This window comes from Crocodylus porosus, unplaced genomic scaffold (genome assembly GCF_001723895.1).
Source record: "Crocodylus porosus isolate Cpor-Errol unplaced genomic scaffold, CroPor_comp1, whole genome shotgun sequence".
NCBI lineage: Eukaryota > Metazoa > Chordata > Crocodylia > Crocodylidae > Crocodylus > Crocodylus porosus.
In genome coordinates this window covers 37,272,449-37,283,439 of record NW_017728912.1, presented here as the reverse complement: position 1 = coordinate 37,283,439, position 10,991 = coordinate 37,272,449, and the positions used below count along the sequence as shown (strand labels likewise).

General features: G+C 44.0%; 1 protein-coding gene across 1 annotated transcript; it reads right to left on the bottom strand.

The window, feature by feature from the left end:
- Positions 1-4,446: 4,446 nt before the first annotated feature.
- Positions 4,447-6,715, bottom strand: LOC109309504 (interleukin-8-like). The gene is made up of 3 exons (XM_019534291.1): positions 6,661-6,715; positions 5,161-5,296; positions 4,447-4,534 (listed from the first exon to the last, which is right to left on the bottom strand). The coding sequence occupies exons 1-3, from the start codon at positions 6,713-6,715 to the stop codon at positions 4,447-4,449; spliced, it is 279 nt and encodes a 92-aa protein (XP_019389836.1).
- Between the last annotated feature and the right edge of the window lie 4,276 nt (positions 6,716-10,991).

Genomic DNA, 10,991 nt, shown 5'->3' with positions numbered 1-10,991 from the left:
AATAATGCCAGCTGACCAGACTGGATATTTTGCTACTGGAGCACTTCAGGGAATTTGTAGTGGAAAAACTGACTCATGAGTGTGAGGAGTAACATTAATTAATTAATAAAGATGCCATTTGAGGGCAAGCAGCATGGGAATGCAATCTGTAGTCAGTTCTAGCAAAACTCTCAACAGTTAGCTTTTGGCCCCGGTGCAAACCACATACTTGCACAAGGAATGGCATTCAGCCAGAGCTCTACCACAGGAATCTGGGTTGGGTCCCTGTAGCTATAACCCAGAACAGCAGCTCAGGCGTAATGAAACAAGGCCAGGGTTTTCTCTACTCCATGCCTGCTGGCCAGTTCAGAGCATGATAGAGACAGAGCCAAGGCATTGACCCATCCCTTCTTGATCCCTTGTAGGTATCTAACCTCTAGACATGCTGGCTGGGAATAAGACAAGCACTTTTTGGTGACATTCCAAAAAGTCCCTCAGAAGTCTCTTCTTTTGACTAGAACTGTTTTGTATTCCCTCTAAGCTGGTGCATGTGTATAACACCTGCATAAACTTGAATTAATACACAAAGACTCATTCACAAGGTGGATATTTGCCAATTTTACTGAGCATGACCACCCTGGCCTAAGGCATGCTCTTGATGCTCTATGTTGAAATTTCCTAATGGCCTTGTCTTTGCATTCAGCTGTGTCTCAGGGGCTAAGGTTTTTGGAACATATGCAGTTTATGCTTGATTTTAGGAGAAAGCTCACCAGCTTCAAATCAAAGAATTTCCATTTAAATTAATCTATAAGGGACAAATGCTTTCAGAATAGCTTGATTTATCCATGACAATTACATATGGATTCTCTTTAAAGCTAGACCTTCCTTCCTTCAGTCAGTGTAAAAGTCTTTCTGAGTTGCTTGAAGAGGTTCTTTGGGCATGTTTCATATCTGTGAATTATATTCACACTTAATGCTCTCTTTGGTCAAGCTACAAATGTGACCACATAGACTTCAGGGTACATTGAAATTCATTGTAAGAAGAAGAAAAAGAACTTGACTAGCCGTTACTGTCAAGTTCTCAGACACCAGTATGGGAAATAACCTGTTGATTACTGATTCAGGATCCTCCTCTTCCTCCTATGACACCAACACTGGTTGGCAACTTTCCTACTTAAACAGCTTAAGCTTCTAATATGCACAAGCTGCAATTTGCATCAAGATCACAGTGCCAAGAGCCTCACCTCTAGTCATTGACTCAGGAATGTGGTATGCAAATCTGGCCCATAGAGCTTTGCAGCCTGGCAACCAGGCTGCAAGGCTCCCCACAGGTCAGGAAATTTGGCAGCGGAGGAGCAGTAGCAATTAATACTGGCAACCCTTCTCTTCTGCCAAATTCCTAAGGCCTGCACTGCCAGGTCATGGTCAGAGTTGGGGCTGGGCCACATTCCCTACCCCCAAGGGGCTGGGCTGTTCCCTGCTCTCCCTCTCTTCCTCCTCCCCTACCCCCCCATGGCAAGATTTGGCCCCCACTGCACCTGCCCTGCTCAGTGGCTCTAGCTTACCAGTCAGATCTGGCCCACAAAAAAGTGCATGGCTAACCAGACAGGAGTGGGAAGCTGGGAGGGCCCCCAAGGACAGCTGTGGGTGGAAAAGCATTGAGTCAGGAAGGAAGTGGGGTAAGGGTCTTAAGGGAGGGGGCTTTGGGGTGGGATGGGACATGTGCTCCCAAAGCTTTGCCTCTTTGTGGGAGGCTCTTCACCCCTCTCCAGCCATGCAACAGCCTGATTCCTTCTTTTCTGTGCCCATGAAGAAAAAAGAGGCAGGAGGCCATTACCAGGCCCCTTCTGTACCTACATTACCTTCTAACTCTTATCTTTGAGAAGATGACCTTGCCAACATCACCGGTGTTTGATATGATGACAGTGGAGGATACCAGATACAGTTAGGAATATGTCTAATGGCAGTCTCCCAGTCTCCCCATCTCAATCTGCCCGAGATGTAGCCTTGCCTTCTATCCCACTTCTTTTGGATGTACTCCATCACAGAGTTGATCTGATGCCTCAGTTCTCCTTATAGGTGGTTATGCTTCTTTGCTTCTAGAAGGGGTTGCGGGGGCGGGTTACAAAGATCCTGCCCTGTTTAACTTCCCTGCGTTCTGAGCCATAAACTTATGTATGGTCCTCATCTCCCTGGGGGTAATAGTTGGGGTGGGGAAACAGCGGAAATGCATGATTGCCTGACCCTTCCCTGAGCTGGCTCAGTACCCTCAATGCCTGTATTGGCCTTGCCAGCAATGAGTAGTGTGTATGCCTCCCTTTAGGAGGAACCTAAAATTAGGGCTGAGTTGCAGTTCCATTGAAATAGCTGAAAATGTCCACGTGGCAATGGAACGCTAATTTGCTCTAGTTGTCCACATAGCCTTTTTTGGCCCTGCCTAACTTAGATGCCTAGGTAGGCAGTGTCTGTCATCCAGCATGCACTTGAGGGAGCACCAATGTGCCTAGAGATCAGCAGAATGCTACTTATGCTTTGTGTGCTCACAGAGCCTGTTCTGACTCCTGGATTTTTAGGCATCTATGGAATATAACAGAATGCCAGCCTTAGGTGTGTGTTTTAATCTTCATGTGCAAGAATGGCTTCTCCTGTATATTGCTGACATTGTCTTTAAAGGCTATAAGTGAAAGGCTGACCCCAGTGAGATCAATGGAAAAACTTGCATCGTTTTGGTGTGGTGGCAGGTTTTCACACCCTATCAATGGAGCATGTTGTTATTTTAATAGGCCTGAAGTTTTCTTCTCCTAACCAAGAGATGGTTTTTTCCCCCCTGTAGCAGAATACTGCCACTGAATGAGAGAAGGAGCACATCCATTTTGTTTGTAAATTTTATGCACTGACAACTTGTATAGGCATTAAAAAAATGGAGCAAACATTTCTTATGTAGCTAAATTTCAATTTTTTTAGTTGTATTAAAATGAACAAATGAATGAATAGATAAATGAATGAATGGATAAATAAAGCAAAATACCAGTTACATCCTTACAGACAACAACAGGACCTTCAAATATTTTTTAAAAAAAGAAAACCTAACAACATATTAGAAATACAATACTCAATAAAAAATCAGAATAATTTAAATAAATAATGTCTTTTTCCTTACTTACATATGACCTTTTAAAATGTATGTATGAGCACAATAAATAACACCTTAAGGATGTCAGCACTGAAAAAGTAGCTTTGTGAATTTTGGCAGCTCAGAGTACTGCTGACACAGCATACCAAAACACGCCAGAGGAGGAACAATCACTGCCAGTTTGCTGACCTAGTAACCTTGCCTTCTTACTAGTATAAATGCAGCTTAGCTGCAAGGGTGTGGCACTGATACAAGTGTGTTTGGCTAAAGTGATTTCCAAAGGATCTTTGTTGTCTTCAGGAAATCACTTTGTCCCACCCAGCATTTTCAATTTCTGCCTCATAAATACTTTAACTTTTTTGGAACAAAATGATGCTGTTTAATAAATGCATAAATATGAAATAGAGGTAGTTAGTTTCAGTCTGTGAAGGAACATATTGCCATAAAAGGTGGATGCAGGGAAGACTGCATGAAGACTGGCTGGCATGCTCAATCACATAATTCCAGAACAAGCACGGGATTTTTTTTTCGGCTTTGCTTAGAGCGATATCTCATTATTGGCTTCAGCCCTGTGAAGAAAGGCAGAAAAAAGACTATTTTAGGAACTATTGCATGGACCTGTTAACTTCAGTTTGAGTTACATTAGCTTCCAGAGTTGGATGCCAAGCTAGAAGTGGAGTGATCCTCTCACTCACATCCAAGAAACATTATTAATTTTGGTATAGTTACTTTCCTGATACAATCATTACATTCAAGAGGAACATTCATTTTTTAGAGCCTGATTGTTTCAGAAGTGCCATATATTTGTGAGTTGCAAGTCTCCAAATGGAGTTGCCTATGTTCATCATATATGGGACTTACCAGTAGCTCAGCCCAGTCTCCTTGAAAGTTGGAGGGAGAGGTGGGAATAAAGCCTAGTCCCATAATATAACCACAGTGGGTGTGTGCAGATGAAGCAGTGGGTTTTTAGGGCCCTCTAAACCCCTGTGTCATGCGCATACCCCTCACTTATCTGCGTATCCGGCAGTAGAAAGGGGAGGGGGAGCTGCTGGGGGTAGAGCAGTCCCAGGGCTGTGGTGGGGCCTGGTGCTTTCCTCTGTGTCAGCAGCACCTGCCCACAGGCACCCGGCTCATGCAGTCCCACCCTGCATTTCATCTACACACAGCCTAAATTCTTGTCATGTTTTACTGGGTAGAGAGAGACTCTTTATGGGAAGTATTGCAATTGCATGAGGAGAAAGAACATTTACACAGTTTCTTCTATAAAACGCTCCAGCTGACTTTTTACAGCTTTTCATCAAGCACTTATAAGTACTTATTGAAAACTGAATGACTTACTTGCTTAAAATTGCCTTGATGATCAACTTCACCCAAGGAGCAGTGGGTTCCAAACATATTTCCTTGTCATTGTTAAGAGTAGCACTGTGAAGAAGGGAAGCAAAAGTCAAACATCTATGTTGTGGCTTTCTTCTTCCCAAAATCTTTATCCTTTTCTCTGAAACACTGAGATAGCAGGAGAAAACTGAAACAGTCCTAATGACTTCAGTCTGCACCAGCTGAGGATTGGACTCAGCATTTAATTTATTAAAGTTCCCCTATATCTGCAAGGTATCCATTTGAAATGTACACAGCAGTTCTGTCCTGTGCTGTAGGTGCATGGCTCTGCAATGAATTCAAGCTATATAAATGTTTCCTAGCAGGACTCTCTGTGCATATACGAACAATGTCTTCTTGTTTTGTTTCATTTTCTTCTGTTTTCTGTTTTTTGTTCATGTTGACTTCTGAATACAGGGCTAAACTCTGCAGTCCTTACTCAGATAAATTTCCCATGTATTCAGAAGTAATTTTGTCTGAGTAAAGACTTTATCTTGTAATATTGACGATAAGGGAAAAAACTTTTCTGTGACTTAAGTGTGAGCAAGATCCCGGATCCCAGATTAGTAGCTCTCACCAGTCTTTCTGATCCCTGTTAAAATTCTTACACCTACATGATGCAAAGACATTTTCTCCATTCTTGGGTGACAATTAGAATTTGGAAAAGGGCTTACATGACTTCAATGTTCTGGCAGTGAGGCCCACTTTGGATCAGCTTCACATTCTGAATCAGCTTTGGAGGGATGAACTTGGAATGAGTGTTTATGCACTGGCATCGGAGCTCATCCCCAGTCTGCGCTAGGGCCATATCTATAAGAAGACAAGAGAATTGTGGTCAGAGAAGCACCATCTCACCATCTGAACATGCAAAACAGATGGAGACCCTTTTATGTAAAAGGGTTTATTAGTGGTGGCTGTTCTTTTTTCACAAAAAGGCTAAGAGATTGTTTCTTGTCTGTACTATAATCTGCCTCTCAATAGCAAACCTTTTATTTTCAGAGCCATTAATGCTACAAGGAAATGTCTTCCATATTGTTTTCATTAACAAAATATATATCAAATATTAATGTTAAGTCTGCTCTTACCAGACAGATGTTCTTCTTGGTTATATCATTTTATATCTGGACATACTTCACAAAAAGTGAAAATGAGATCTCACCCTTTCTTCTTTATCAGCTTAAAGCACATCTGATGTTCTGTTTATACTGCTCATTCTCCCCTCTGGTGACTGTTTGAGAGATCATAATCATGAATGTGATGACTAAAAATGATGTCACAACCAGATGATGCTCTCAGGGAAGAATCAGCAGGTACATAATAACACTATAATAAAGATCCTGTCTTCAGTCAAATAAGAACACAGTGGGTGCATCTACAAATAGATGTTTAACTTTGCATTAGTATAGTTCACTGTGAAATCAGCATGTGCATCTACCTATGCACATGCTTACTAAACAGTAAACCTCCCTAATCTCGAGTAAATTTGCTACGTGCAAATGCAGGTAGCAAATTTACTTGAAATTAGTAATGGTGTTGTAGTGCTTGTATAGATGCTTGACCAGGAGCATAATTTGCTCCTGTTCAGTCATCCCCCAGGAGGCAGGAGATTGCTCCCTGTTCCTGGGAGCTGCCTGCTGCTGGGATGTGCTCTGCCACAGGAGCCAGGACAGGCTTGAGAGCAGAGCTGTGGAGGGAACAAGCTCTCCACCCAGTTCCCCCCTCGCCCCCCAGCCCCGCAAAAACGGAGCTGAGCAGGGACCAAGCTCCCCAACCCCTGCCTGGTGTGCAGGGTGTGAGTTGGGCGCTGTCCTGGGCAGGGGCAGGTCCCAGCCCCATGCCCTGATTGGGTGATTGAGGCACGGGGCATGGAAAGAGCTGTAGGGGGGTGAGTATGTCCCAGCCCTTTGCCTTAATCTTCCAGTGGGGCAGATCAGGGCAGGGGGCTGGGACCTGCCCCTCCCCTGCTGTTCTGTCCAAGCTCATTTCCCCTCCCCCCTGCCCAAAGGGGCTTATACCTGTAGCTTTTGAATGAGCAGAAGTTTTTGAAACATCTATTGCAAAAGTTTTAAAAGACAATACTATTTTAAAATAGGCAATGAAGGTGCTCCCCTTATGAACCTTTTACATATGCATTAGCAATGTCTTACAGTGTGTCTTACAAAGGATTCACTTACCTTCAGTCAGAGCTACTGAAATCAGAAAGAGAGCCAAGACAATCTTGTAGTTCATGATTATACAACAGTTTCTTCCTTGATTCTTGAGGAAGCAGTGAGCTACTTGTTTCCAAGGGCTTCTGGTATTTGAGCTGTATTACCTATTCTCTTTATATACTGTGTGCGCTTCAGCTCCACCTATGGAGTCCATTAGAAGAAAATCCAAAATGTGCAAGATGGTATCATGTAATGAGTCATGCTGCCCTGCTGAAACCCTTTTCTGTTTGCCACATACTAAAGTATCATTCCATGAAATACCTTATTAACAAGTAAGTTTTCTATAAGACACAATAGACTTTTTCTCAACAAGATCCAAAATATTAATCACCTCCCTGAAAAGGCTGTACTTGTAGCCATGGATGTCACCAGTTTATATAGTATTATTCCACACAATGAAGGCAGCCTGCCTGAAATACCTAGAGCAAAACAGACTGTACCCAGATTTGCAACCTCAGCATATTGCACATATCATCCTTTTCATTCTCACCTACAGAAACTTTTTTACTTTCAACAACTGACACTTCCTCAAACTATGGGCATAGTTATGGGCACGAGGATGGATCCCATCCTTTTTATACTCCATCTGAAAGAGGAGTTTTTAGAAAATTGTGCTTTCAAATCTACACTATACTTTCTCTACATAGATGGCATTTTGATCATCCGGGCTGAACCCCTGGACTCACTTATTGTCTTTCACCTTAACTTTAACACCTACCAATCAAATTCTTTCTGGAATACTCCTACAATAACTTACATTTTCTAGACATTACAATCTACAATCCACTGTCTACATAAAACCCATGAGCAACCACACTTAAATCCAAAGAAACAGGATTTACCTCAAATGCACTAAAAAAGTGGTGATCTACAAGTCAGGTAGTCCTCAGATACCACTGCATCTTCTCTGAAGAGAGCACTCGTGATACACATCTTACCAAACTGAAAGCTGCATTTACCCACTTTATTATAGTGTCTTCCACCAGAGGAATAGACCCTATCTTTGAAAATGCCACCAAGATACCATGCAGAAACTTACTACAATACCAAGAGAAGAACCCCACTGACTGCACACCCTTGTTGTTATTTTTCATCCCACACTTGACCCTTTAAGAAGGATCATCAAACAACTAAAATGTATACCTGAAAAGGACCACACTTTGAAAAAAATATTCCTAGCACCCCTGCTCCTGTCCTGCAAACATCCCCCTAACCTTGTGGGACTCATCATCAGAAATAAACTCCCTGCTGATCCACACGTACCTAATTGGACTCAGCCCTCCCTCAGCAATAAATGTAAGACCCCTCAACACATCTCTACTACTATAACAATCAACACTTCTCACAATAAAACAAGCAGAATCTGCAGATCATAATCTTTATCCCATAATGTGGTATACCACATCCAGTGCACCAAATGCCCTCATGGAAACTATGTGGTTGAAACCAGACTACAACTATGTACCACAATGAATAACTACTGAAAAAAGATGAAGGACAGGTAGGAGAACATTTTTCACAGGAAAATCACTCCTTGTCTGACCTCACAGTTCTAGTGCTCAAAGGAAATCTTGATGACACCTTTACAAGAGGAGCTTGGGAATATTCAAAATCTTCCTTGAGTTACCACCCCTGTAGAGTCTCCCTTACTCACCTTTGGCTTTTTTCCTCTTGCTTCCCCTTCCCACCCCCCCCTCCTTTCCAGCATTACCATTTGTTTGCCTAATTTCTACCTTTTTACATTCTCACTGACATCCTCTCATGCTTTTAGCTTCTCTCACTCCTTGGAGTCTCAGAGCAGCAGAGACTCCCTATGCCTGAAGAAGGGTGACTGCACCTGAAAGCTTGCTAAGAACTTTTTTTTCCAACTATTCAGTTGGTCTAATAGAAGATATCACCTCTACTCAAAGAACCTTGCCTGAGCTTGGGAACAAAAATTTATCAGCCTGTTGGACACTAAGCACCAGGGACTTACCATAGGCAATAACTTTATTGGCCAATAAGAGCTATCACCCTAAGAAATCCTTGCCTTCATGATCCATTATACTTTTCCTAATAATCCCTAACTCCTACACTTCACAAATGATAATGACCCTATTTAACAAAATTTTGTTTGCTCTGCTATTTAGCTCAGCTGTTTCTGTCTCAGAGGCCTGAGGATGAGTACTTTGATACAGGAAAGATTGCCTATGGGCTTTGGTACAAGTTACCTATATAATGTCAGAAATCTATGCAATATTGTGATGTTACTGTGTTGGCAGGGCGCTATGCTGGTAGCTGAATGGCTCTTTGCTGGTAGCTGCATGACACACAGCACATACCCGGTCACAGCTGAAAAACAGAAGGTTTGTGGAGCCAAGAGACCTGTGGCATAATGAAGTGGTCAGCTGGCAGTGGTGAGGGGGTTGGTTGGTGTGGAGGAGGGGAGGCACAGCCATAAAAGGAGACCCCTTGGCATCAGTTCACTTATGTATGCATAAATCCTTTAAGGTTATGTAAAGCATTTTGATGTAGTTATGTAAAGCATTTTGATATGAAATGAAATAAAAGAACTGAAGACAGTCAATCAAGGCTCATGTCATGTGCTAATGACTCGTGGGTAAAGGTAGAGGGCTGGGTGCTGGGGAGCCGCCTTGCCAAGTCAGCCTCTTCCAATGAGGCTTCCAGTGCTTCCTGCTCTGGGGAAGGCTGGTGGGGGGACAGGATTGAGTCAGGGGTAGGAGGGCCATGCAGACTGGAATGGGTCAGCTGAGGTGTGGGGTGCTATGTGTTCCTGTCCTGGCTGAGAGAGGGAGGGGACTGGTAAGAACCAGTTGCCTGCAACAAACTATGCTGAGCCTCCGGTGGTCCTACCCAAGGGGGTGGGTTTAAGGGGCTCTAGTTTTCCTCCCGTGAGTCCTCCATGGTCCTATCCTAGGAGGGAGTGGGCTAGTGAGTGGAGCTCAGGCAGCTGGCTCCGTGCTAACCATCAGCAAAGAGCCCTGTTAAACAGGACCTCAGGCTCCCTACCCCATCCCAGCCCACACTATTCTTGCTCACAGTGACCTGGTGCCTTTAAGCCTGGTGCAGAGTGTGGGAAAACTACAATTAAGCTCACTTGACCTAAGATTAATTGAAAGTTTCTCATGTGCTCCCCTGGCCAGGTGAGTGGAGGAGGGCAGCTTTTCCTCAAGCACCACCAAGTCTGGTCCTGGATGAGAGGGGCTATAGAAGGCAGAGTGGGGTGATTCCCCATCACCTCAGATAGGATAGCCCACAGGCCCTGGAAATGGAGCTTTAGGGCAGCCAGTCTAGACCATTGAGAGGTAGTCAGGCAAGGCCCTGGAACCAGGGAGAGCATGCTTCCTCCAGCATCAGGATCTTGCTGTATTTTATCCTGGAAATCCCCGACTCAGTGTGGAGTCCCTGGTACTGAGACTCCCTGTCTCCAGAGTCTCCCTTTAGGGCTTAACAGCTGCAGGCTACATGGTCCCTGCACCACATAGCTGTTTGAAGCCTGCCAGTGTTGTGCTGAGCACAGAGCCGTCAGGCAGGGAGGCTATATATCTGGAACAAGCAAACTTTCCCCTGATACACTGTCCTGTTGAGTAGAGCCCCAGTGGCTCCATGTTCAGCACGGAGACCCCAGACAGTGAGACTGTGCTACTGGGCTACATGGTCTCACTGCAATTAAACTCTGAAAAGTTGCTCTTAGTATCTTCTCCGTGGACTGACAGTTTGCGGTAGAAAGGCTTGCACAAGCTGATGACCCTAAGGGCAATGCCGTCAGGAGTCTTGTACTCCTGGTAGGGTCACCCATGGTGGTAACTTCAAAGGTGAGGTATGAGATGAAGAGTAGTCTAACACAACACAAAGGCCTCGAAGATTGAGCAGATGGATGCAGAAGGCATACTTCTCAACAGCTCTGAGGGTGGATGAAGGCTGTATAGGAGGAGTAACTCCAGTTGTCTTGGATCCCCTTGCCACTGCACAAGTGTTTCTCCTTGGCCAAGATCCATGCGGTTGTTGATGCACAATGGCCTTCTTAGGTAAAACAAGTCACGCACAAGCTTCTCCTACTGGTGCAACATTTACTATAATAACCAATGCCAACACCCAGAACTTTTACAAAGTCCTGCAGCAATGGATGAGTGGCAATGGGGACTGACTAAAATGATCGCTGGGAGTCCCCAGTCACAGATCTGCACACAGGCGGTAGTCATATGATAGTAACTTCACTCTTGATGTGGGACAAGAACATGATTCAACAGCTGTGATTGCAATTCAGCAGTCCTTTTTAGGATCCCCTCTACTCA

Bases quoted from the DNA above. Each gene is read 5' to 3' on its own strand.
- LOC109309504 (XM_019534291.1), bottom strand. From the start codon at position 6,715: ATGAACTACAAGATTGTCTTGGCTCTCTTTCTGATTTCAGTAGCTCTG. The intron at 5,297-6,660 runs GTAAGTGAATCC...GTCTTCTTATAG, and splicing joins TTCAGTAGCTCTGACTGAAG to ATATGGCCCTAGCGCAGACT. The intron at 4,535-5,160 runs GTAAGCCCTTTT...CCTTCTTCACAG, and splicing joins TGCCAGAACATTGAAGTCAT to TGCTACTCTTAACAATGACA.